This window comes from Nematostella vectensis, chromosome 8 (assembly GCF_932526225.1).
Source record: "Nematostella vectensis chromosome 8, jaNemVect1.1, whole genome shotgun sequence".
Lineage (NCBI taxonomy): Eukaryota > Metazoa > Cnidaria > Anthozoa > Actiniaria > Edwardsiidae > Nematostella > Nematostella vectensis.
Genome location: NC_064041.1, coordinates 416,670 through 442,138, shown reverse-complemented (window position 1 = coordinate 442,138; position 25,469 = coordinate 416,670). Strand labels below are relative to the sequence as shown.

Here is a 25,469-nt window from a genome sequence, read left to right as displayed (position 1 = left end):
CTTGACTGTTATCTTTTTATTACCATATAACCGAATTAACAATGAGGACATTAAAGGCACACTAGCATACACACATTTGCATCAGTCTGGAACACTAGCTATAAACACATCGGTTCTAGTCGGAACACTAGCTATACACACATCGGTACTAGTCGGAACACTAGCGATACACACATCGGTCCCAGTTGGAACACTAGCGATACACACACCGGTTCTAGTCGGGACACTAGCGATACACACATCCGTACCAGTCGGAACACTAGCTATAAACACATCGGTTCTAGTCGGAACACTAGCTATACACACATCGATACCAGTCGGAACACTAGCTATACACACATCGGTACCAGTCAGAATACTAGCTATACACACATCGATACCAGTCAGAATACTAGCTATACACACATCGATACCAGTCGGAACACTAGCTATACACACATCGGTACCAGTCAGAACACTAGCTATGCACACATTGATACCAGTCGGAACACTAGTTATACACACATCTGTTCTAGTCGAAACACTAGCGATACACACATCGATACCAGTCAGAACACTAGCTATACACACATCGGTACCAGTCAGAATACTAGCTATACACACATCGATACCAGTCGGAACACTAGCTATACACACATCGGTACCAGTCGGAACACTAGCTATGCACACATTGATACCAGTCGGAACACTAGTTATACACACATCTGTTCTAGTCGAAACACTAGCGATACACACATCGATACCAGTCAGAATACTAGCTATACACACATCGATACCAGTCAGAATACTAGCTATACACACATCGATACCAGTCGGAACACTAGCTATACACACATCGGTACCAGTCAGAACACTAGCTATGCACACATCGATACCAGTCGGAACACTAGCTATACACACATCGATACCAGTCGAAACACTAGCTTTACACACATCGATACCAGTCAGAATACTAGCTATACACACATCGATACCAGTCGGAACACTAGCTATACACACATCGGTACCAGTCAGAACACTAGCTATGCACACATCGATACCAGTCGGAACACTAGTTATACACACATCTGTTCTAGTCGAAACACTAGCGATACACACATCGATACCAGTCAGAACACTAGCTATACACACATCGGTACCAGTCAGAATACTAGCTATACACACATCGATACCAGTCAGAATACTAGCTATACACACATCGATACCAGTCGGAACACTAGCTATACACACATCGGTACCAGTCAGAACACTAGCTATGCACACATCGATACCAGTCGGAACACCAGCTATACACACATCGATACCAGTCGAAACACTAGCTTTACACACATCGATACCAGTCAGAACACTAGCTATACACACATCGATACCAGTCGAAACACTAGCTATGCACACATCGATACCAGTCAGAACACTAGCTATGCACACATCGATACCAGTCGGAACACTAGCTATGCACACATCGATACCAGTCAGAACACTAGCTATACACACATCGGTTCTAGTCGGAACACTAGCCATACACACATCGATACCAGTCAAGTCAGTGACTGAACGCTAGTACAGTCTTATTACCTATAGCATCACCATGTAGTTCGGCAACCATGGAAAGCTGTTTCGTCATCAGCCTGGCATAGCCGGTTTGCCTCAACAACGGACCAATTTAAACATCATTGCCACAAAAACATGGTAGATTACTGCAGTTACTTCTTAAACAGTTTTCGGTGCAATAGCTATTTTCATGGCCCAAACTCAGACCCAAATAGCTTACTGGGCATGCGCAGAATTGCACAGGGGTGGGCGCAGACATTGCGCCACCCTCCCCCCTCCCCCCCCCCCCCCCACACACACACACACTCACGGCCACAAAAAGCAGTATTTTCCTATTAAACGGCCTAATAAAGGGGGTAAGGGCTGCTTTGTAACTAGACACTTATTGAAAGGAGGGCGCTGAAACGAGCATTTTGATTTCCACGGAAGTGTCTGAGGGCTCAATACTGCTCTCTAAAAGTCATGAGAAGTGTCTGAGGGCTCAATACTGCTCTCTAAAAGTCATGTGAAGTGTCTGAGGGCTCAATACTGCTCTCTAAAAGTCATGAGAAGTGTCTGAATGCTCAATACTGCTCTCTAAAAGTCATGAGAAGTGTCTGAGGTCTCAATACTGCTCTCTAAAAGTCATGTGAAGTGTCTGAGGGCTCAATACTGCTCTCTAAAAGTCATGAGAAGTGTCTGAATGCTCAATACTGCTCTCTAAAAGTCATGAGAAGTGTCTGAATGCTCAATACTGCTCTCTAAAAGTCATGAGAAGTGTCTGAGGTCTCAATACTGCTCTCTAAAAGTCATGTGAAGTGTCTGAGGGCTCAATACTGCTCTCTAAAAGTCATGAGAAGTGTCTGAATGCTCAATACTGCTCTCTAAAAGTCATGAGAAGTGTCTGAGGTCTCAATACTGCTCTCTAAAAGTCATGTGAAGTGTCTGGGGTCTCAATACTGCTCTCTAAAAGTCATGAGAAGTGTCTGAGGGCTCAATACTGCTCTCTAAAAGTCATGAGAAGTGTCTAAGGGCTCAATACTGCTCTCTAAAAGTCATGGGAAGTGTCTGAGGGCTCAATACTGCTCTCTAAAAGTCATGTAAAGTGTCTGAGGGCTCAATACTGCTCTCTAAAAGTCATGTGAAGTGTCTGAGGTCTCAATACTGCTCTCTAAAAGTCATGAGAAGTGTCTGAGGGCTCAATACTGCTCTCTAAAAGTTATGTAAAGTGTCTGAGGGCTCAATACTGCTCTCTAAAAGTCATGTGAAGTGTCTGAGGTCTCAATACTGCTCTCTAAAAGTCATGTGAAGTGTCTGAGGGCTCAATACTGCTCTCTAAAAGTCACGTGAAGTGTCTGAGGGCTCAATACTGCTCTCTAAAAGTCATGTGAAGTGTCTGAGGGCTCAATACTGCTCTCTAAAAGTCATGTGAAGTGTCTGAGGGCTTAATACTGCTCTCTAAAAGTCATGTGAAGTGTCTGGGGTCTCAATACTGCTCTCTAAAAGTCATGAGAAGTGTCTGAGGTCTCAATACTGCTCTCTAAAAGTCATGTGAAGTGTCTGAGGTCTCAATACTGCTCTCTAAAAGTCATGTGAAGTGTCTGAGGTCTCAATACTGCTCTCTAAAAGTCATGAGAAGTGTCTGAGGTCTCAATACTGCTCTCTAAAAGTCATGTGAAGTGTCTGAGGTCTCAATACTGCTCTCTAAAAATCACGTGAAGTGTCTGAGGGCTCAATACTGCTCTCTAAAAGTCACGTGAAGTGTCTGAGGGCTCAATACTGCTCTCTAAAAGTCATGTGCATGTTTACAGGCAAGTTTACAAGAGCGCTACAACTTTTAAAATCTGGATTTGTCTTTGTTTTGCTCATGATACCACGAAGCACTGCGGTTACGACAAGGAATATGAATATAACAAACTCTATCCCCAAAAACACTCGTGTACAAAATCGGATAAGATGAAAAAAACATGTGATTCTAATATTTTACCGTATATTGCACGTGCATGACTTTTCAAGTGGGTGTGATTCATGAAGTGTTAATGGTGACAAAATGTTGATGTCAATGCACTTTTACCGAGTCTCGATTGCTTCATGAACACAGACAATAATTAAAGGACACATGCTTAGAAAGGGTAACACTTGATCAAACAACGGCGCACGAATATATGGCCACGGGAAATAAAGTTGCTCTAATTGTTGTAAAAATGAATTCTTTAAATAGTTTTGCAATTGTTTGCATGAGGTCGTAGTCGTGGCAAAAACTGACATATCAGACAAATGAAACCCATTTAGACGAGTCACATAAACACCATAATCCTAACCGTCAACGAGCTGTCAAATATCTTGCGGTTTTTAAACACAACTTGCAAGCATCATAATTACCAGCATAGCAGGCGCCTAGAATATTGAATGGATTCAAAACAACCAAACTCGCGAAAATCATACCGCCGTTTGCTTGGATTTTTGGGCAAAACATTTGTGGAGCTCCGTTGTCATGTTTATGAAAGGATGAAAAAGCCGCTAGGGTCAATATGGTGACTCAATACTGTCAATAGGAAACGGACGGACACTCCGGGCAACGTTTACATTGTATGGGAATCCTTAGATATAAACAAGCCTATATTTGGGCCTGCGTATGTGCACTGAATAATTTACTGAAGAGGCGATCACTGTGAGATCACTCCTCTGAATTATAGATTTCACCGAGAATCACCACTTTACAATGACAACAAAGGCTTGGTATTAATGGGTTTTCAGTGACAAGATAAAGCGTCCTTATGCTAACTTTTGCTCGCTCCCTTGGGATATAATATTTTAATTCAAATATAAACAAAAGTTATCTCTAGGCTCTTCCGAATTCTTGCCGAGTGGTTCTAGATTGAACTCGGATAGTAATCGGATCAGCCGAGGGAAAGTCGGGTAAATTCGTGGAGGGCTCGTATAGCTTGAATATTATCTCGCCGGTGAGCTAATCAGTGCCGTTCATGCCCTCGAATGTGAGGAAGGTTTGCATTATACTTCTGCAAGACACCTGAGTAGAATTACGCAGAATCCTCTTTCCTCTCCAATGCCTCTCAATCAGCTTCTTGGTCGCAATATATTCGACTAGTCTATTAGTTTCAAGGGTTTTAATTTTCATAATTTCATCGCCTTCTGTTGAGGAGAAGACGAGAGCCGCAACTTTCACCATGACATCGGTAATGCCCGCTTGGAAACAGGAACTTATCGAAAAAAAACGGAGGAGAGAAAGAGAACAACATAACAAAATTGAAGAAAGTCAACAACGGCTCGCCTCTGTTCCAGAATGGAAGCGAAATATTCTCGAGAAAAAGAAGAGAGAAGCTCACAATTCAAATGATGATTCGAAAAATTCCACTAGCGGCACCGGGGTGTTTGGAGCAAAAGCTACGAGAAAGGACTCTCAGATTTACTCGCAACCTTCGGGGAGTAATAGAGAGGAAAGATTCGAAAGGAATGCTGTAACAGAATCGGTCAAACCAATCGTTAATAAGCGCAGTAATGATTTGCGGGTAAATCATTCCGGTGTCGTCAGTAGTGAACCTAGACACTCCGTACAACAACAATCCCAGGGCAAACAAGGGATTGTATTGTCAAATGATAATGTCATGAAAAATACCAATAACTCTATGCAATCGCATGAGAACTCCGATTTGGAAGTGAAGGTAGCATATGAGCATGTGAGGCCGCCATCGGAATTGAGAAAATTATTCGGTGAGTCCACGCTAGGAGCCAAGAAATTGAGCTCTGAGACTACATCTATTTCCGCTTTGAAGCCTGATGCTGGCATTACAAAAACTGGGATAGTTCCGCCAGGACACGATACTGTTCTTAATGGCAGCGAAATTGAGCTGAGTGAGTTTAATAAAACGGCTGTCATTAACCACACAACCCCTAGGGCATTTCAATTCACAGATGTCTCTCAGACGCTATCGGCGATAAAACATACGGAAGAAGCAGCTAAAAGCAATGAAAACACGTTTAAGATTCAAAACAACAGTCAGTCTACGGATGTTTCTAAACTAGGGAAAATTAGTTTGAAGAAGGAGGAATTTGAGAGCGTAGGCCACCAAAAGGCAAGGAGCCAATCTATTGACAGTGAGCTGAGCGTGAGCAAAGAAGACGAAGAGTCAAAATTATTACCCCACGTCGATGACATCAGATGTAAATTTGGTCCGGTTGGGAGATTCCACAGAACCAGCTCGTCAGTGGAAAATCTCTCTGTCTGTTCCTCAGATGGTACAGTGTCTCCAGTCTTTATGAGGCCACAGTCTAAAAAGCGTCCAGGTCTGAAGAAACGCTGGACGGCGGATATTTCATCATTGATGTCGCCATCTATGAGTATTGATGATCATGAGGATGATCAGTTACCTGTTGTGGGATCCAAACATGAAGATCGTGGTATGACAAGACAGCGCTCAATCTCAATGCATGATTTAGGGCATGAGACCATTCAGAAAATCCATTTCCGTCACCGAGCAAGCATCTCCCATGGTATTGAACGAAGGGTACACGAGCTGTTGCGTCAAGTGTCCCATTCTGATAGCCACACCGAGGACGATCTGGACAGTTTTAGTATAGAAAGTGAGCATCATTACGTGACAACCATCTTACCACCACCAGCATTCCAGACAGATGAACCAGAGAGGTTACAAACCTCTTCCTGGACAGAGACCGCTAGTGGTACTGGTCGAGAAGAATTTAAGAGAACGTTACCCACTGCTGCATTGCCCACAGCTATGGGTAGGAAAAGAGAGGTCGAAACCCCACCAAACTACAAAAAAGTTATTTTAATTGAGAAAACAGAGGAAAATTTGCCTGATAACATTGAAATTACAAGTTTCAAGGAACCAGCCCGAAAATGTGAGCCTCAGGCTGAAAAAATATACGAGCCACAATCCAAGAAGATATACCAGGCGCCAGAGAAAAAAACACAGCATCTACTAGAGAAACAAATCCAGCATTCAGTAGAGAAAGCTACCCAGCATGCACAAGAGAAAAAGTATCAGCCAGAACTTGAAATGAAAACCATCAAAAGTCATCATGTCCCAGGCCAAGACAAGACCGAAGCGAGGGGAGAAGAGAGGATAGCTGTCTGGTCCACTCAAAATGGTGATTATTATGATCAGCGTGATGAGGATGATGATATCAAGCTTTCAAAAGGCTCTGTCTCAAAGTTGTCTGCATTGTTTGGCTCAAGCATAAAAGGAGGGAAAAAGGAGAAGAACAAGGAAGCAAAAGCAGAGTATAAGCGGAGAAAAGAAGAGGAGAAACAGGAGGCAAAATTGAAAAAAGGGGAAGAAAAACAAGAGGCAAAGCTTAGAAAGGAGGAAGAGAAAAAGAATAAAGATAGCAAAAGTAATGGCAACAAAATGTTCCCATGGAATAAGAGTAATAAAAAGGTGGATGAACAAAAGTCCAAGTTAGCAGAGACTTCTGAATATCCTTTTAAAAATATGACAAAGCTTAGGCATGTGCAAAGTCGGCCAATCGAACAAAAAATATCTGGGCAGATGACACTAGTGCTGGACTCTGATGCAGACTCTTTGAAAACTATTCAGCCAAAGACTCACTACTTTGATAATTCCTTCCTAAATAAGAACAAGAGTGTAAGTGGAGACCAAGGTAGGATGAATGGGCACCAGGAGAACGCTGTCTGTGGGACATACAAGGCTAAGCAAGACATTGCGCCATCAGTCCCAGTAACCCCTATTGATCTTCCATTACCAAGGAACAACGACAAATTTGTAACAACAATCGATATTTCTGATTCAGAGTGCTCAAATGACCTAGAGGTATCTGCTATTGATGTCCCTGAATCGCCTAAACTACCAGCACCTGTTTCTGTAATTGATTTACCACCTGCTGATGATGTGGCAGTCTCAGTAATTGATGTCCCAGAGGAGTTTCAAGATAATGAAAGTGATGAGGTTGACTCTGATGATAGCGATAGTGGGGTGGTGTCTGGCAGCTATGACATCACTATCGGCACACACCCACTCATACTATCCTTCGGGGAGCGCGAGAAGGAGAGAGAATCCAAGAGCTGCCCAGACATCCAAGAGGAGGAGGAGGAGGAAGAGGATATTGATGATTGTCCAGTCCACTACTTCGGTGATTCGTCCTATCAGATTGTACCAAAGGTTGTGTTTGAGCATCCGCCTGAGAAGGTGAAGCCATGCATCTCTCAGCAAGTGAAACAAAAAAAGGTAAGACACTAAGCTTACAGTATGCCTTTATTTTGTCTTGGAGAGGGGGCCTAATGAAATGTGGGGGGGGGGGGCAATAGAGTATTAGGCTCCTTCCCTAAGTCTCATACAAATGTGTTGGCCTATGTACATAGTGTAATGAGTCTATGAGTCTATGAGTCTATGAGTCTATGAGTCTATGAGGCTATGAGTCTATGAGTCTATGAGTCTATGAAATCTTGTATTAAAATAGATGCACTTATAAAAATTACCAAATAAAACACAAATATAAATACACATTTACTTCATTACAGCCTTTCCAAAGAAAATAGACTGAGGGTTTTTTCTTTATCCATTTGACCTTATCAAGAGGGGTTTCATTGCTAACCCAAATGCCATTTTTAAATGGTCAAATAGAAAAAGGAAATTCCCAGATAAAACCCATACAGCTCAATTTTGTATTGTTTGTTGTTGTTTTTTATTGTAGAGAGAGCTCTATTGTTGATGGTTTAACAATACATTTTTAAAATGTATAGGCAATGCATTCCTATTAAATAAGAATTGTGAGCTTGTGTATTTTTTTCTGATGTTTTGAAGCCGTGGTTATTTTTTGGGGAAAATTATTTTGAAGTCAAATTCAGCTCAGAAATTTCTTACAGCAACTGTCTAATAAAAAAAATGTTTTTTTCATTAGTCTGTTTGCAAAACTGATTGGCTATAAAGGTTTTGATATAGTGGTAATTATAATTGTTTATGAATTATTTAGGATGATATAGACACTTTTGTGTAGATATCTTAATGGATATATGTGATGCTATCCAGTGAATGAACAGCCTCCATATGTACAGAAAGTCAAAACCACCAGATATTAATTAAAGAACATGTTTTAAGACAATTTGTAATCCCATGTCAGCCTGGATATGTTTTAAAACATGTCAATAATTATTTAATGATTATCAAAGACATCTTTGTATTTTTATTCATACTTCCATGTTTAGAATAACATATTTATGATATCTTTTGAAATTTTTTCAAAATTCAGTAAAGGGCAATGTTTTAGGTTTGTTTTATTTATTTTTAATTTCACCCAATTAACACATTTTCCTCTTGAGATGTTGAGCAGATGTTTTTCAAACTCTATTTTAGAACATTGCTTTCACAAATTTGTCTTTTACCAAGTCCCCCCAAAAAATGATATTACTTCTAGCCAATTGTCGAATCTCATGTTTATAAAATCCTGGGTTCTAGCAAATTTCAACATGTACTCCTGTGTGAAAAAAATTCTTAAAGCTAATCAAACATTTAAACCTTACTGTATGTTTCAGTAGAAAAATAATTGCTTTAAATATTTTGCACAGTGCATTCAGATTTGCCATGTTAGAGTAAATAATGATGGCATTAGTATAAAATCACATAATTATTAGACAGAACCTGAAATATGTTTGCTAGGGCAAATTCTTCCTTTATGTAAGTATATTTCACCATGGTAATGAATTATAATATAATCTGTGATGATGTATGTACATAGAATGTAGTACTCTAGCCTGCTTGAATTAGATTAATGTGCATCCATATTTTTGGGGTGGAATTACACAAGGCTAAATTACTGTATGTATCTAAAAAAAACTTAATTTATTTCCTTCTTTGATATTTTTTTTTGATAAGCAGTTCATTTTTATTTTTTAGTAATTTGAGATAGCATTGATTCATGTGCTAATCCCTAATAAGCCCTAATGCCGTTGAGTGTTCTGATTGTGAAGAACATTCTGGGATATACCAGTTAAAAAAAGTTTTACTAACCCATGTTGTTTGTAGGACAAGGCAAAGGTGTGTTTTCCTAGTGGTCCTCTCCACCAAGTTCATGACTACCCTTCAGAAGAGACTCTTCAAAGCCACTACGACCAATTCCTGAGAGAGAGTGGCAAGTCCATCAACAACTACAAGCCAAAAACCATAGAGAGCTACGAGGAGACACTCAAGCTTCTACAGCAGAAGAGGATGGAGGCAAAAACAGCAAAGCAAGGTGAACCAGATAGTGGAGAAGTGAAAAGCCAAGAGCAAAAGACTAATATCACATATGCCGACGATGCAGATGGATTTATCTCATCGTCCAGTTCTTCTGGAGCTCTTCTGTTTTAGGGTAATTGTGGTTCAAATAATGTTTAGGAAGTGACTAATATAACATATCATTAGGGAACTGTGGTACAAAAAATGCTGAGGAAGTATATAACATATACAAGCAAGGCTAATGGGTCACTTCATTCAGTTAGCCAGAAGCAATCCATCCTGCTTCGGGTTCCTTGTGGTGGCCCTTATTTGGTATACTAGGAAACTCATATTTCCCAGTCTGCAAATGGTGTAGTGGAAGTGACTGATAATTATGATTTATGCCTAGAACAGAGATAGGGGTCATCTCTTCTAACCGTGTTGAGCGCTTCTGTTAAAAGTTAATTGTTGTGGCGTAGCAGTTGTTTTACCTTGCCTGCCTTTAACTTAGCATTCTTCATCATACGTTTTTTTCTTTTGAGGTGCTAGAGCCTCTGGGACCAAGTGCAATCATATATTTGCCAGTCTGCAAATAGACCGGGGAAATTACTAATGTATCATTTGCAGAAGTGCAGATGGGATGATTTCAGTCTATGAGCAGCACCTATAGGGTAATACTTAGATGAGTCACTCTAGGTAACTTAGAGTACTAACTAAGGAATAACATCTTTGCCAGATTGCAATTACTGTACACTCATTAATAAGAAATCAGTCACATATATTTGGCACGTATATATATTTTATCTGCTAGCATATTCTCTTCATGACACCAGCCAATTATGCGGAAATAAGGCCTTAAACACGATAACAAGAGATATTTTTGGTAGGCTTGAGTGATTTGCATTTTTCATATATTGTACATGCATATTTGCTTATCAAAAGAAATTGAATTTTCATTCTGAGCATTTTCTTTGACAAAAAGAAATGCCGTTCTTTCCATGTACCTTTCCAAATGCAAATGCATGCAGATGACCCAAATCAATTGTTTCAAGTTCATTTTCATGCATTAGTATTTGTAACAGCACATGGAAATATGGCCTTAGTATTATGGTAGCCACGCCCTAGTTTACTGTAAATGACGTAGGGTAAAGAATTTGCTATGAAAGTGAAATTAGCTTTGACTCGTAGTTATACAGGTATCACAGGTATCTATCTATTTGTATAAGATATCAATGGATTGCATTTTATATTTTGGGTATGTCATATTTCCCTTAGTAGCTCGTCAAAATATAGTTGATAGATCTATTAATAATAAATAATGATATAAATAATGATTTATCAGAACTTGCATGTAATATTCCTCATTATTTATCTGCTAAGTGCAAGATATTTGTGCCCGTGCAGAAAGGTGTATCACATCATTTCTAGGGTTTTGTAAATACAATAACATGCTTTTTCATGGTTGTGTCTTGTGTTTGGGGGGTTCCTTTGTTTTCAGTTAAATCGCCTTCTGACTTCCTTAAACATACAATGCTTGTAGTGTTTTTATTGGCCTGAACTGTTGGAAAAAGACGTCCGCGTCGTGATTGATAATTTAGAGCGGATGGCCTGTTAAATATCTCTGATTCTAATTCGGATTCTCGGATTCTTTTGAGGTTTCCGTCGGACCTCCGGAAGTAAACTGGTGACAATGCTGCTTTAAAAACCCGCTTGAATCATATATAAAACTTGTAATTATAAGTCCCCGTAAAGCCCCCGCTTACTAATGCGCCCAGCTAGCGACGAGGGGACCGACTAAGTGGTGTGCGGTTTTTCATGTACTCGATTTTTTTTACCGGAGCGGAAGCGTCAGGTTTGCACGATTTTTTTTTCTTGCGGTACAAAGCTTGGAAAGGAGTTTTTACACAAATTTACACGATTTTTTTTATTCTGTCCTTGGGCGATACAAGCATTTCGGCGATTAAAGGAAGATGACGAAATCTCTTCATCCGCAGCGCATTCTCTTCAGCACATTCTCCCGACCCAGGCGACCCAGGGGCGTATCCAGAATTTCAAAATGGCGGGTGGATAATGGCCGGATAGACGGCATATAACTGATCAAGTGGTTCTTGGTAGGTCACTACATAGATCTTAAAATACTTCACGCTGAATTGGATTTGTCACGTCAGCAAAGTCAAGCAGGCGAGAAAATGGACAGTACCTCCCGTCCCTCAGACATTTATTTTCTTCAAACAAAGTGACTTTTCAATTTTTTTACTCAAAAAGGGGGGTGGATATCCACCCAATCCACCCCCCCTGTATCCGCTTTTGCGACCTATTACCCCTAAAAAAATTTTGAGCCCTCGATACCTCTAAACTAAAGGCTGGTTCCAACTGGGACAAAACACAAACTTCAAAGGGCGCCGTTCAAGAAAGTGAAAATGAGCATTACGCATTTTTAAAAAGCGAAATCTTGTATATCTCGTAACAAAACGATTTTTTTCGCGCTTTATCGCACCCCGCACACTCGTACCGTCAAAGTATCCCAAAACCCCCTTCGGCAGTGTACACCCATGATTCCTTTCGGGCAAACTTCAATAGAACGGCGGGAAAGTAAGAGAACGTTGTGATTGTGGTTGTTGTGGTCGAATTCGTGTACAAAATCCTGCTTTGTCGCCTTCATGCCTTGAATTATAGCAAAAGGAAATTTGATTAGTATTGAAGCGACCCTTTAGGAACGATGGAAGTCGACCTATGTCGAACTGAAGCGAGCCTTGGGCTTGATAACTCTGAAGACACTGTTACTGGTGTGTTGGGTGGCCATGGCGAGAGTATTCCAACAGCTTCCGTAAAAACTATGACAGCCGATGAGGGAGGGAATACACCGCCCAAAAAAATCAAAAGAAAACGAATTAGTTCATCTCCGTACAGCCCATCTATCACCGAAGGTTAGTGGACGTTTAGTATTAGTATTATTACTAACTAATGAATCTTTTTGTAAATCGATTGAAAATTTACAAAAAAAATTACTCTTACTCTACTTATAACCAGAAATTTTATAGAAAATCTATGTACTTTGTCTAATGAACATTTGAAGTATTTCTTGTACGTCGCAGTAGTATTGTCTCCGCCATACCTAAGATATATTGACCTTATTACAGTAAGTATTGGCTTGAACAGCTGAGCTTTGTAGCTGGACTTAACCCCCTACAATATGCTAGTCCAAAGAAAGATTGCACTTTTTGTACACTGTGTTTGGAAATGCATGGTAGTTTGCCTAGGAAATGTCTGGCAATATGTGGCGATGTCTTGCAATATGTGGTGATGTCTGGTAATATGTGGTGATGTCTGGTAATATGTGGTGATGTCTGGCAATATGTGGCGATGTCTGGCAATATGTGGTAATGTCTGGTAATATGTGGTGATGTCTTGCAATATGTGGCGATGTCTTGCAATATGTGGTGATGTCTGGTAATATGTGGTGATGTCTGGTAATATGTGGTGATGTCTGGTAATATGTGGTGATGTCTGGCAATATGTGGTGATGTCTTGCAATATGTGATGATGTCTGGCAATATGTGGTGATGTCTGGCAATATGTGGTGATGTCTGGTAATATGTGGTGATGTCTGGCAATATGTGGCGATGTCTGGCAATATGTGGTGATGTCTTGCAATATGTGGTGATGTCTGGCAATATGTGGTGATGTCTTGCAATATGTGGTGATGTCTTGCAATATGTGGTGATGTCTGGTAATATGTGGTGATGTCTGGCAATATGTGGCGATGTCTTGCAATATGTGGTGATGTCTGGTAATATGTGGTGATGTCTGGCAATATGTTGTGATGTCTTGCAATATGTGGTGATGTCTGGTAATATGTGGTGATGTCTGGCAATATGTGGCGATGTCTTGCAATATGTGGTGATGTCTGGTAATATGTGGTGATGTCTTGCAATATGTGGCGATGTCTTGCAATATGTGGTGATGTCTGGTAATATGTGGTGATGTCTGGTAATATGTGGTGATGTCTGGCAATATGTGGTGATGTCTGGCAATTAGCAGAATGTCCCCCATTCGATGTAATACCATTTTCAATTAAATTTTCTTTTTAACCCGCCATTCTTAAGCCAAAGTTCCTAAGCCGCCACAGAAATCCAGGTACCAACCACAGAACAACAATTAATTTGCATTGCATAAGCCAACGTGCGCCAAGCATTCGAGGAATCTGTTCACCACACTAGTCAGGTCATATGATATACAGTCGATTGACAAAAGGTTGTCGTCAACCGGCTTCATAACTACGCGACAAGCCTACATGTAAGCATGGGTAAAAACCACAGAAGCGCCTAGCTGCATATATTAGCCACCTCTAAGCCTGAAGTTATGTGGTGGCTAATATATGCAGCTAGGCACTTCAGTGTTTTTTACCTATGCTTACATGTGGGCTTGTCGAGTAGTTGCAAAGCCAGTTGACAACAACCTTTTGTCAAACGACTGTACACATGTGTTTAGTCATTGCTGTATTGATTACAGAGTGATTATCATGGCACCTAAACAAAAACTGAAAACTCTTTCTTATAAAGAAAGGATGGAATTTTTAAGTTTTCTAACTCAAATCCTGTAATAGTAGCTAGCTCTTCTCCAAGTCATTAGTTGCCAAATTGACAAGATGCACATCAATGTGTTTTCAGTTGGGTCTACCAGTTTTGAACTAAAAATCTCAATAAAAAAAAAGATTACAGATAAACAAAGGCCAGAAAGAAAGGGATTATAAATATCCATTTTTGTCTAGATTTTCCCTATTAGTGAAAACCTTTCTTTCTACCATTGTGAAAGGCAAAGAGATAATTACTTCTATTTGGTTTGTTAAATGCAGGTTTTGGTAACAGTGAGGCTGGAGAACTGTTGACTCAGTTTCCTGAGCTCAAGGATATCTTCACCGTTGTCAGCAAAGTTGGTGAAGGTGAGGAGCTATATTAACCGGTCGTTTAATTCTAAAAATATGCCTTGTAGACCGAATAAGTAAAAAATGCAAAACAATCAATATGATATACCTCATGTTATTGTACCCAGGCGTCCATCCAAAATATGCATGTACAAACAATATGATATACCTCATGTTAGTGTACCCAGGCATCCATCCAAAATATGCATGTACAAACAATATGATATACCTCGTGTTAGTGTACCCAGGCGTCCATCCAAAATATGAATGTTCAAACAATATGATATACCTCGTGTTAGTGTACCCAGGCGTCCATCCAAAATATGCATGTACAAACAATATGATATACCTCGTGTTAGTGTACCCAGGCGTCCATCCAAAATATGCATGTACAAACAATATGATATACCTCGTGTTAGTGTACCCAGGCGTCCATCCAAAATATGCATGTACAAACAATATGATACTCAGCTATTTTCTGGAGAAGATTCGGGCTCCACGCTCAGTTGTATGTGTCTCTTGGGTGGGAGCATCGTATTTTGTATGGGAATGTTAAATGTTTATCACCCACTTGTACAACCCTTGACGTCATAAGTTATATGCAAATTAGATAATTGGAGGAATTATTGTTGGGATATTACGCTACTATACTAACTAGTCGATTTGTCAAAATAAGCAAATGAGAATTTTGTGTAACGTTCTCTTTAAGGTACCTGTAAAACAATAAATGATATGAAAGACTCCAAAAAAAGATTTCAGCTTTTTCACAAGTTCCATAAGTTTTCATTGATGTAGATATCTGTGTTGTCTTCTAGGTACATTCAGCAATGTGTACTTGGCGAAAATGCATGATTTTCCTGATGAGTTTTGGGCATTAAAGCACATTATCCCTACGAGCGGTCCTGAGAGAATTGAGAATGAACTAAAATGTCTTCAAATTATTGGGTGAGTGAGTGGATATACCATTTAGTTATCAAGAATTTAGCGCATTAGGGCAGTGGATAGCTTAGCTCCGATTACTACAAGACAACCCTAAAATTTACTATTCCTAAACCTATTTCAATAAACCCTAGACTTTATACACCTACTGTATTTCAATAAACCCTAGACTTTACACACCTATTTCAATAAACCCTGAACTTTATATACCTATAAACCCTGAATTTTATATATACCTATTTAATAAACCCTGAACTTAATACACCTATTATAATAAGCCCTGTACTTTATTGATACCTATTTCAAAAAGTGTTGCAATATATTTGGCTGAGATAATAGTATGTTATGTCATGATTTTGTTATGATTGTCATTATGCTGTTATGTAATGTCAATATGTTGCCAGTTTTCCTCTAATGACTTATGTCACTAGTGTGCACCAGGCATACAGGCTTATGGCTTTTTTCCGTTACAGTGGTAAGGATAACATCATAGGAGTGGAAATGACATACAGGAGAAATGATCACATTGTCTTTGTTCTTCCTTACTTTCCACATCAAAAATTCCAAGTGAGTCTAGAACTGCTATCATTTCCAAGTAATGTACTTTTTACCTTTGTCTTGTGCAATAAATTACTGTAATGTTTAAAGTTTTTCTCACACTGGCTCCCACAGTAAACTTCCAGACATTGTAAGGGTAAGAGTTAGGGTAAGATAAAGGTGAAAGAAATATTATACCTTGAAAACTACAGACAACCCCTAGAAAAACTAGTTGGTCTTCATAGATGATGTGGCCACAGGGAAATAGATGAACACAGGGGTGGGATTTTATGTTACGACTTTTACTTCCTCTAAATGATCAAGTTTGACCAACTTTTCAACAATCCGTGGCTCCATTGCTGGGGTCGCGACTACTGATTGTAACTTTTTGTTATTACTGCTTTGTATTTACCAATTTGTTTTTTTCAGGATTACATGTTAGATATGAGTGTTTGTGAGATCAGGGAATACATCCGGAATCTTTTTATTGCTCTCAAGAGAGTACATAGTTTTCAAGTCATTCATCGAGATGTTAAACCAAGTAACTTCCTTTACTGTCGGCAGAGCAAAAGGTTTGTTAGGGTCTCCCTCTCTAGTATCGTTGTACTGCAAGCCTGTAGCCTTTTTTCTGAATTTCTTTTCTGTATTCCTTTATTCCTGTTATGTTTTAATTATTGCTTTTTTGTAGTATATCTGTCCTGTATCTAACATACAAAAATCATTCTGGTTGTGTTTAATATATAAATCCTTTCTATAGCATACTGTACATATTTTTCTCCAGCAGATATCTGTAGGCTATCATTGCTTATGTACTTCAGTGTTTTACTGCAGTGCTCAGTATTCTCCAAACTCTCACCAAGGATTTCCAACAACTAAATTGACCTCTAATTTCTGTCACTCAAAATCCTTGAGGCATTTTTTAGTTAGCAGTGATTTCCAATCACACCACTCCCTTGAAAGATGCTGACTAATTAAAAAACTCCGCAAGGAATTTTTTTTTTTTAGAGTTCATAAAAGATTAAAAGGTTGCACTAAAAGACTTATCCCTGACATAGGTATACATTAGTGGACTTTGGATTAGCAATGTCAGTCCCTGGGAGTACCAGTTCCTTATTAGGTATGTATCCTTATTAGGCATGGGTCCTAATATAAAGCTCCTGATGCACACACTGTTTTTAAGTGCTATGAGTGTAAGGAGTCTCATGGTAACATAAGTAAAGCTCCACATAAACATAAATAATGAAATGTGAGTATCCTAAATAAGGTACATAAGCCTATCCAACCTAGGCACTGATTTATTTTCCACAGAGACCTGCTAGCAATTGTTAAAACACTTGTGACTGGTGCTTTACAGCAGCATGTAATAAAATCATTTTATTTTTCACTGTCATTTGTAGGATTGTCAAATGGCAAGTATAAATCCACAGCAATTTCTCCAAAATCATCCAAGCTTCCTACAAGAAGAAGCACCAGACTTTCACCTCAGATAGAAAACAAAGACCTGGACTATTCAGCCACTGGTGCAACCTTGAGCAGGGCAAACACTAGACCTGCCCTAGAACCCAGGAACGACCAAAACATTATATTCACCAGGAGCACAAAGAACTTCAAAAGCCCTGGTGCCACGAAAACCAAAAAATCGTCCAGGTCACCATCAAGACATGGTGGGGTCAAGCCAAGATGCGCCGTCAAGCACAGTCCAGACGAGATTTGTGCTACTTGCATTAGCAGGTAAAGATAGGATCTTTTATTACACTGGCATGGCTAGTACCACAACTGGATACAGTCAACTCTCACCTTACAAATATCCCTCTACGTATATCACCGCAGTATAACGGAAAGAAGTGCATTTTCTAAAATACAAAGAAATGGCTTTAATTATTCCATCTCTCGTTATTACAGACACTTAACAACAGTCTGAAACAATGAGAGTTAACATTTTACAACTTTCTACTGTCAAGATGTGTGTCATTTTATCATGTTCAATAGCATTTCACCAGTGTACTACTTAAACTGAGTCCATTTGAAATAACTGTAACTACTGCATCCGTCACGTAGGCGCCTTATACTTGCAGGGCCCATCAGAACACCCCTCGTGCTGGCACCCCAGGGTTTAGGTCCCCAGAAGTGCTCCTTAAGTGCCCTGACCAAACGACCGCGGTGGACATCTGGTCAGCAGGAATCGTGTTCTTGTGTGCCCTTAGCGGCCGCTACCCATTCTTTAGAGCCCAGGATGACATGACAGCTCTTGCACAAATCATCAGTTTGATTGGAAGCTCAGAATCCATCCATGTGGCCAATGATCAAGGTATGTAATACTGCAGCTTTCTGTGAACTCTTGCAGACGGTTTCCAACAGCTAAATCGCCTTCTGGCTTGCATCGTGCAAATTGGTTGAAGCAGATTCATTGGCCTGTATTGAAATTTGTCTCAAACCACGCCACCCTGACCAAGAAGCACCAAATGTAATTAGTCTGTAATTAGTTAAATGATGGAAGAAAGAAAGCGGTTAAGCAGTTGTGATAAGAATTTGCAGAATATTGAACATCGCAGTAAACATGGCATAGCATTCCATCCATCCATTGAATGTGAACACATCACAATATTTCAAAGCATTCCATTCATCAATTGAATGTGAACACATCACAATATTGCAAAGCATTCCATCCATCCATTGAATGTGAACACATCATAATATTGCAAAGCATTCCATCCATCCATTGAATGTGAACACATCACAATATTGCAAAGCATTCCATCCATCCATTGAATGTGAACACATCTCAATATTGCAAAGCATTCCATTCATCCATTGAATGTGAACACATCTCAATATTGCAAAGCATTCCATCCATCCATTGAATGTGAACACATCTCAATATTGCAAATCATTCCGTCCATCCATTGAATGTGAACACATCACAATATTGCAAAGCATTCCATCCATCCATTGAATGTGAACACATCACAATATTGCAAAGCATTCCATCCATCCATTGAATGTGAACACATCTCAATATTGCAAAGCATTCCATTCATCCATTGAATGTGAACACATCTCAATATTGCAAAGCATTCCATCCATCCATTGAATGTGAACACATCTCAATATTGCAAATCATTCCGTCCATCCATTGAATGTGAACACATCACAATATTGCAAAGCATTCCATCCATCCATTGAATGTGAACACATCTCAATATTGCAAAGCATTCCATCCATCCATTGAATGTGAACACATCTCAATATTGCAAAGCATTCCATCCATCCATTGAATGTGAACACATCTCAATATTGCAAAGCATTCCATCCATCCATTGAATGTGAACACATCACAATATTGCAAAGCATTCCATCCATCCATTGAATGTGAACACATCTCAATATTGCAAAGCATTCCATCCATCCATTGAATGTGAACACATCTCAATATTGCAAAGCATTCCGTCCATCCATTGAATGTGAACACATCTCAATATTGCAAAGCATTCCATCCATCCATTGAATGTGAACACATCTCAATATTGTTTATATCTGAAGCATCAAATGTTAATTCCTTGGTCGTAATTTTGTTGTTTAGTTACTCCATGTTAATTTGACCGTTTATCGGTACAGGCAAGAATGCTTAAAGAGCTTTAGATGTGTAAACTTTACAGAATGCAGCAAATTGTATCGAATGTACTGTACTTAAACTCAAATAACTGACTTTAAAAACCCTATTTCTATTTGGATAAGTCGAACTCCCCTCTAACTTGAGAATTCTGGTAAACAGGGTTTCGCTGTTGTTAAGGCGGCGATTGCACCAGTTTACTTCCAGTTAATTACATAACAATCTCCGATGACTTTTGAAGGAAAACCCCCAAAGAATTATTCAAACTTGTAAAGCAGTGTGTATATTGGAGGTTTCTTCGAGGATGTGACTGATGATGTAGAGCTGATTGCCTGTTAAAAAGTGCGGATTCTAATAGATGTTTTGTCGATTGAGGCTTCCGTTGCCCCGCCCATTTATAGCCACAACTCTAACCCTTACAGCCCCCAATGCAACTCACCATATAAAATAGTCATACTTGCACACTTTAACCCACCTATTAACGTCTATGACCACAAATTTTATCACCCCACACAGTTAAGCCACGACGCCTCTGTACGAATACCAGATTCAAACCAATGAAAATGATAAGAGCAATGTGACGCCTCGGTGGTGTTAGTGACAAAAAAAGGTGTGAAAATTAGAACGACATTACACCAGATAAAGGACATAAAAAGTAGATGAAAATGTTATCAGAAAAAAATGCTCTTTCTAAGCTGAATACAAGGGAAGTAAGAGATATAACTTCTGGATTAAACAAATCAATATTCTTTTCGACAGGCAAGGATGTGGTGATGAGTGAGAAATGTCCCACTGGAAGTCTCAAGTCCGCTTGTCAGCGATTGCGTCAAGGGTGTAGCAAGACTCAAACGTCCAAATGTATCTTGCGAGGTGCTGCAACAATGCAGGGTTGCATGCGGGAAGGGGAGCAGGATGTTGAGAAGGATTCTGGAGATCATCACCACCTTGATAGAGAAGGTCATAAAATGAGTAAACGATTCAAACGGCGAAGCCCAAACATGCGGGACACCCCTGTAGACTCTGAAAACTCCATAGCAAACTTGACCAATGATCATGACTACTGTGCGATGTGCAAAATTAGTAACTCCAAGAATTCCACACAAAATTCAAGTTCAAAGAACACTGATAAGGACTCTACTCCAGATCACCGTATATCTCATGCTTGTAAGGGCACGAGGTCTCAAGCAGGAGAATCCTGTAGCAGTAAGAAACTGAATTTCAACAATTCTGCTCAGGGTTCTGAGACAAGCCGCCACGAGTGCCATGGTGTACGGCAAGGTGGCGTCCACATGGACGGAAGTGCGTGCATGTGTTGTAGGTGTTGTTGGGCGGTGCCGGACTCCGCCTATGACCTCCTGGAACGTTGTCTTGACTTGAACCCGTCCACAAGGATCACTGCAAGCGAGGCATTGTCTCACCCATTCTTCCAAGGTGAACACTGCTAGGTGTACCTCTTGTAAAGTCTGAATACTACTAGGTGCTTCTGGACAAGAAACCCAGAAACTCTCTGTGTACTAAAACCCTTGAATACTATTTATATATTCCTTTAGTAAAAACTCTACTGTATTACTAGAGGTGATTTTAGTAAATATCCTATACTTCTATACATGCCGTCTTTTCCTGTATAAAGAAAACAACAGGATTGTATAATAAGAACCTGAACTTTCTTCTTTCCCATTCAATGCTATGCCGTGGGACAACATACAGTAGAGGAGAGAATTCAGATCCTGGGCTAAGCCATCTAGTGGTGGCCTTCAGATCCTGAGCTAAGCCATCTAGTGGTGGCCTTCAGATCCTGGGCTAAGCCATCTAGTGGTGGCCATCAGATCCTGGGCTAAGCCATCTAGTGGTGGCCTTCAGATCCTGAGCTAAGCCATCTAGTGGTGGCCTTCAGATCCTGGGCTAAGCCATCTAGTGGTGGCCTTCAGATCCTGGGCTAAGCCATCTAGTGGTGGCCTTCAGATCCTGGGCTAAGCCATCTAGTGGTGGCCATCAGGTCCTGGGCTAAGCCATCTAGTGGTGGCCTTCAAATCCTGGGCTAAGCCATCTAGTGGTGGCCATCTGATCCTGGGCTAAGCCATCTAGTGGTGGCCATCAGATCCTGGGCTAAGCCATCTAGTGGTGGCCATCAGATCCTGGGCTAAGCCATCTAGTGATGGCCATCTGATCCTGGGCTAAGCCATCTAGTGGTGGCAATCAGATCCTGGGCTAAGCCATCTAGTGGTGGCCATCTGATCCTGGGCTAAGCCATCTAGTGGTGGCCTTCAGATCCTGGGGTAAGCCATCTAGTGGTGGCCATCAGGTCCTGGGCTAAGCCATCTAGTGGTGGCCATCTGATCCTGGGCTAAGCCATCTAGTGGTGGCCTTCAGATCCTGGGCTAAGCCATCTAGTGGTGGCCTTCAGATCCTGGGCTAAGCCATCTAGTGGTGGCCATCAGGTCCTGGGCTAAGCCATCTAGTGGTGGCCATCTGATCCTGGGCTAAGCCATCTAGTGGTGGCCTTCAGATCCTGGGGTAAGCCATCTAGTGGTGGCCATCAGGTCCTGGGCTAAGCCATCTAGTGGTGGCCATCTGATCCTGGGCTAAGCCATCTAGTGGTGGCCTTCAGATCCTGGGCTAAGCCATCTAGTGGTGGCCATCAGATCCTGGGCTAAGCCATCTAGTGGTGGCCATCAGATCCTGGGCTAAGCCATCTAGTGATGGCCATCTGATCCTGGGCTAAGCCATCTAGTGGTGGCCATCAGATCCTGGGCTAAGCCATCTAGTGGTGGCCATCTGATCCTGGGCTAAGCCATCTAGTGGTGGCCTTCAGATCCTGGGGTAAGCCATCTAGTGTTGGCCATCAGATCCTGGGCTAAGCCATCTAGTGGTGGCCATCTGATCCTGGGCTAAGCCATCTAGTGGTGGCCATCAGATCCTGGGCTAAGCCATCCAGTGGTGGCCATCAGATCCTGGGCTAAGCCATCTAGTGGTGTCTTTCAGATCCTGGGCTAAGCCATCTAGTGATGGCGATCTGATCCTGGGCTAAGCCATCTAGTGGTGGCCATCTGATCCTGGGCTAAGCCATCTAGTAGTGGCCATCTGATCCTGGGCTAAGCCATCTAGTGGTGTCCTTCAGATCCTGGGCTAAGCCATCTAGTGGTGGCCTTCAAATCCTGGGCTAAGCCATCTAGTGGTGGCCATCAGATCCTGGGCTAAGCCATCTAGTGGTGGCCATCAGATCCTGGGCTAAGCCATCTAGTGGTGGCCATCAGATCCTGGGATAAGCCATCTAGTGGTGGCCATCAGATCCTGGGATAAGCCATCTAGTGGTGGCCATCAGATCCTGGGATAAGCCATCTAGTGGTGGCCATCAGATCCTGGGCTAAGCCATCTAGTGGTGGCCATCAGATCCTGGGATAAGCCATCTAGTGGTGGCCTTCAAATCCTGGGCTAAGCCATCTAGTGGTGGCCATCAGATCCTGGGCTAAGCCATCTAGTGGTGGCCTTCAGATCCTGGGCTAAGCCATCTAGTGGTGGCCATCAGATCCTGGGATAAGCCATCTAGTGGTGGCCTTCAGATCCTGAGCTAAGCCATCTAGTGATGGCCATCAGATCCTGGGCTAAGCCATCTAGTGATGGCCATCAGGTCCTGGGCTAAGCCATCTAGTGATGGCCTTCAAATCCTGGGCTAAGCCATCTAGTGGTGGCCTTCAGATCCTGAGCTAAGCCATCTAGTGGTGGCCATCTGATCCTGGGCTAAGCCATCTAGTGGTGGCCATCTGATCCTGGGCTAAGCCATCTAGTGGTGGCCATCTGATCCTGGGCTAAGCCATCTAGTGTTGGCCTTCAGATCCTGGGCTAAGCCATCTAGTGGTGGCCATCAGATCCTGGGCTAAGCCATCTAGTGGTGGCCATCAGATCCTGGGCTAAGCCATCTAGTGTTGGCCTTCAGATCCTGGGCTAAGCCATCCAGTGGTGGCCATCAGATCCTGGGCTAAGCCATCTAGTGGTGGCCATCAGATCCTGGGCTAAGCCATCTAGTGGTGGCCATCAGATCCTGGGCTAAGCCATCTAGTGGTGGCCATCAGATCCTGGGCTAAGCCATCTAGTGGTGGCCATCAGATCCTGGGCTAAGCCATCTAGTGGTGGCCATCAGATCCTGGGCTAAGCCATCTAGTGGTGGCCATCTGATCCTGAGCTAAGCCATCTAGTGGTGGCCATCTGATCCTGAGCTAAGCCATCTAGTGGTGGCCATCTGATCCTGGGCTAAGCCATCTAGTGGTGGCCTTCAGATCCTGAGCTAAGCCATCTAGTGGTGGCCATCAGATCCTGGGCTAAGCCATCTAGTGGTGGCCATCTGATCCTGGGCTAAGCCATCTAGTGGTAGCCATCAGATCCTGGGCTAAGCCATCTAGTGGTGGCCATCAGATCCTGGGCTAAGCCATCTAGTGGTAGCCATCAGATCCTGGGCTAAGCCATCTAGTGGTGGCCTTCAGATCCTGAGCTAAGCCATCTAGTGGTGGCCATCAGATCCTGGGCTAAGCCATCTAGTGGTGGCCATCTGATCCTGGGCTAAGCCATCTAGTGGTAGCCATCAGATCCTGGGCTAAGCCATCTAGTGGTGGCCATCTGATCCTGGGCTAAGCCATCTAGTGGTAGCCATCAGATCCTGGGCTAAGCCATCTAGTGGTGGCCATCAGATCCTGGGCTAAGCCATCTAGTGGTGGCCATCAGATCCTGGGCTAAGCCATCTAGTGGTGGCCTTCAGGTCCTGGGCTAAGCCATCTAGTGGTGGCCATCAGATCCTGAGCTAAGCCATCTAGTGGTGGCCTTCAGATCCTGAGCTAAGCCATCTAGTGGTGGCCATCAGATCCTGGGCTAAGCCATCTAGTGGTGGCCATCAGGTCCTGGGCTAAGCCATCTAGTGGTGGCCTTCAGATCCTGAGCTAAGCCATCTAGTGGTGGCCATCAGATCCTGGGCTAAGCCATCTAGTGATGGCCTTCCTCATAATCGAACAATTACGTGTGTATGATACTGTATATTGTCTATATGTCTATAAATAATGCTTTAATAAAAACCTGAGACTACCGATAAAAGTATTGGCTGTGCCAATACCCCCCTGAAAGGGGAGGGGGTGGGGGGGTGGGGGCACCGAAAAAATGTTTACAATAAAAGGGGGGCTCCGACATTTTAAGGTGTCTTGGGTAAAAATCTTTCCCCCCCCCCCCCCCCCCCTCGGTGTAAATAATGAACACTCCCTTACATCCATTCAGGCAAATATTTGTTTTCTATTTTTTCAGTTATTTAATTTGTCTGTTTAGATCTATTACAGTCGCTTTATACATGCGCAAAGGCTTAACTGGCCGGGCATCAAGCGCTAAAGCAGTTATTAATAGCAGCTCGTTTGTATAGCTCGGTGGAGTACGTGTCGCGTCTCCTGGCGTCACTGTTGTCATAGAAACGTGTTGTCAGTCCGTCTTGTCATGTCGAGGTACTAATGGGCTGGAACAACATAGAAAAGTGATCAGGTTTATTATTGTTATCAAGACACATGAAATGCAGAAAGATACTGTGGTCTTATACTTTCAAGTAATTTCACTTGGTTTCTTGTAGGGCCATACTGCACACACCTGAAGTAAGGTTGTACTGGGAGAATAAATGTGCCGTAACCCACATTTCTTCTTGGGTATAATGGACAAATGAGTGAAAACTAATCCATGTAGGGAGCTGTGTCATATTTTTATGTACTTGTTT

The 25,469-nt window shown here is 41.7% G+C and overlaps 2 protein-coding genes across 2 annotated transcripts; both read left to right on the top strand.

Annotated features, from left to right (window-relative positions):
• The first annotated feature begins 4,458 nt into the window (after positions 1–4,458).
• LOC5514132 lies at positions 4,459–11,181 on the top strand. The gene is made up of 2 exons (XM_001634308.3): positions 4,459–7,757; positions 9,552–11,181. Exons 1-2 carry the CDS (start codon positions 4,719–4,721, stop codon positions 9,873–9,875), a joined length of 3,363 nt encoding a protein of 1,120 aa, XP_001634358.2. The 5' UTR covers positions 4,459–4,718; the 3' UTR covers positions 9,876–11,181.
• Positions 11,182–12,274: 1,093 nt separating this feature from the next.
• LOC5505069 (cell division cycle 7-related protein kinase) lies at positions 12,275–24,806 on the top strand. Its single transcript, XM_048731492.1, has 9 exons — positions 12,275–12,649; positions 14,578–14,664; positions 15,462–15,591; positions 16,059–16,152; positions 16,552–16,694; positions 17,178–17,239; positions 17,520–17,853; positions 18,198–18,430; positions 20,492–24,806. The coding sequence occupies exons 1-9, from the start codon at positions 12,442–12,444 to the stop codon at positions 21,175–21,177; spliced, it is 1,977 nt and encodes a 658-aa protein (XP_048587449.1). The 5' UTR covers positions 12,275–12,441; the 3' UTR covers positions 21,178–24,806.
• Positions 24,807–25,469: the final 663 nt, after the last annotated feature.

Coding starts and splice junctions, on each gene's coding strand:
- LOC5514132 (XM_001634308.3), top strand. CDS start 4,719: ATGACATCGGTAATGCCCGCTTGGAAACAGGAACTTATCGAAAAAAAA. Junction 7,758..9,551: donor AGCAAGTGAAACAAAAAAAG/GTAAGACACTAA, acceptor TGTTGTTTGTAG/GACAAGGCAAAGGTGTGTTT.
- LOC5505069 (XM_048731492.1), top strand. CDS start 12,442: ATGGAAGTCGACCTATGTCGAACTGAAGCGAGCCTTGGGCTTGATAAC. Junction 14,665..15,461: donor TGTCAGCAAAGTTGGTGAAG/GTGAGGAGCTAT, acceptor GTTGTCTTCTAG/GTACATTCAGCAATGTGTAC. Junction 18,431..20,491: donor CCATGTGGCCAATGATCAAG/GTATGTAATACT, acceptor TCTTTTCGACAG/GCAAGGATGTGGTGATGAGT.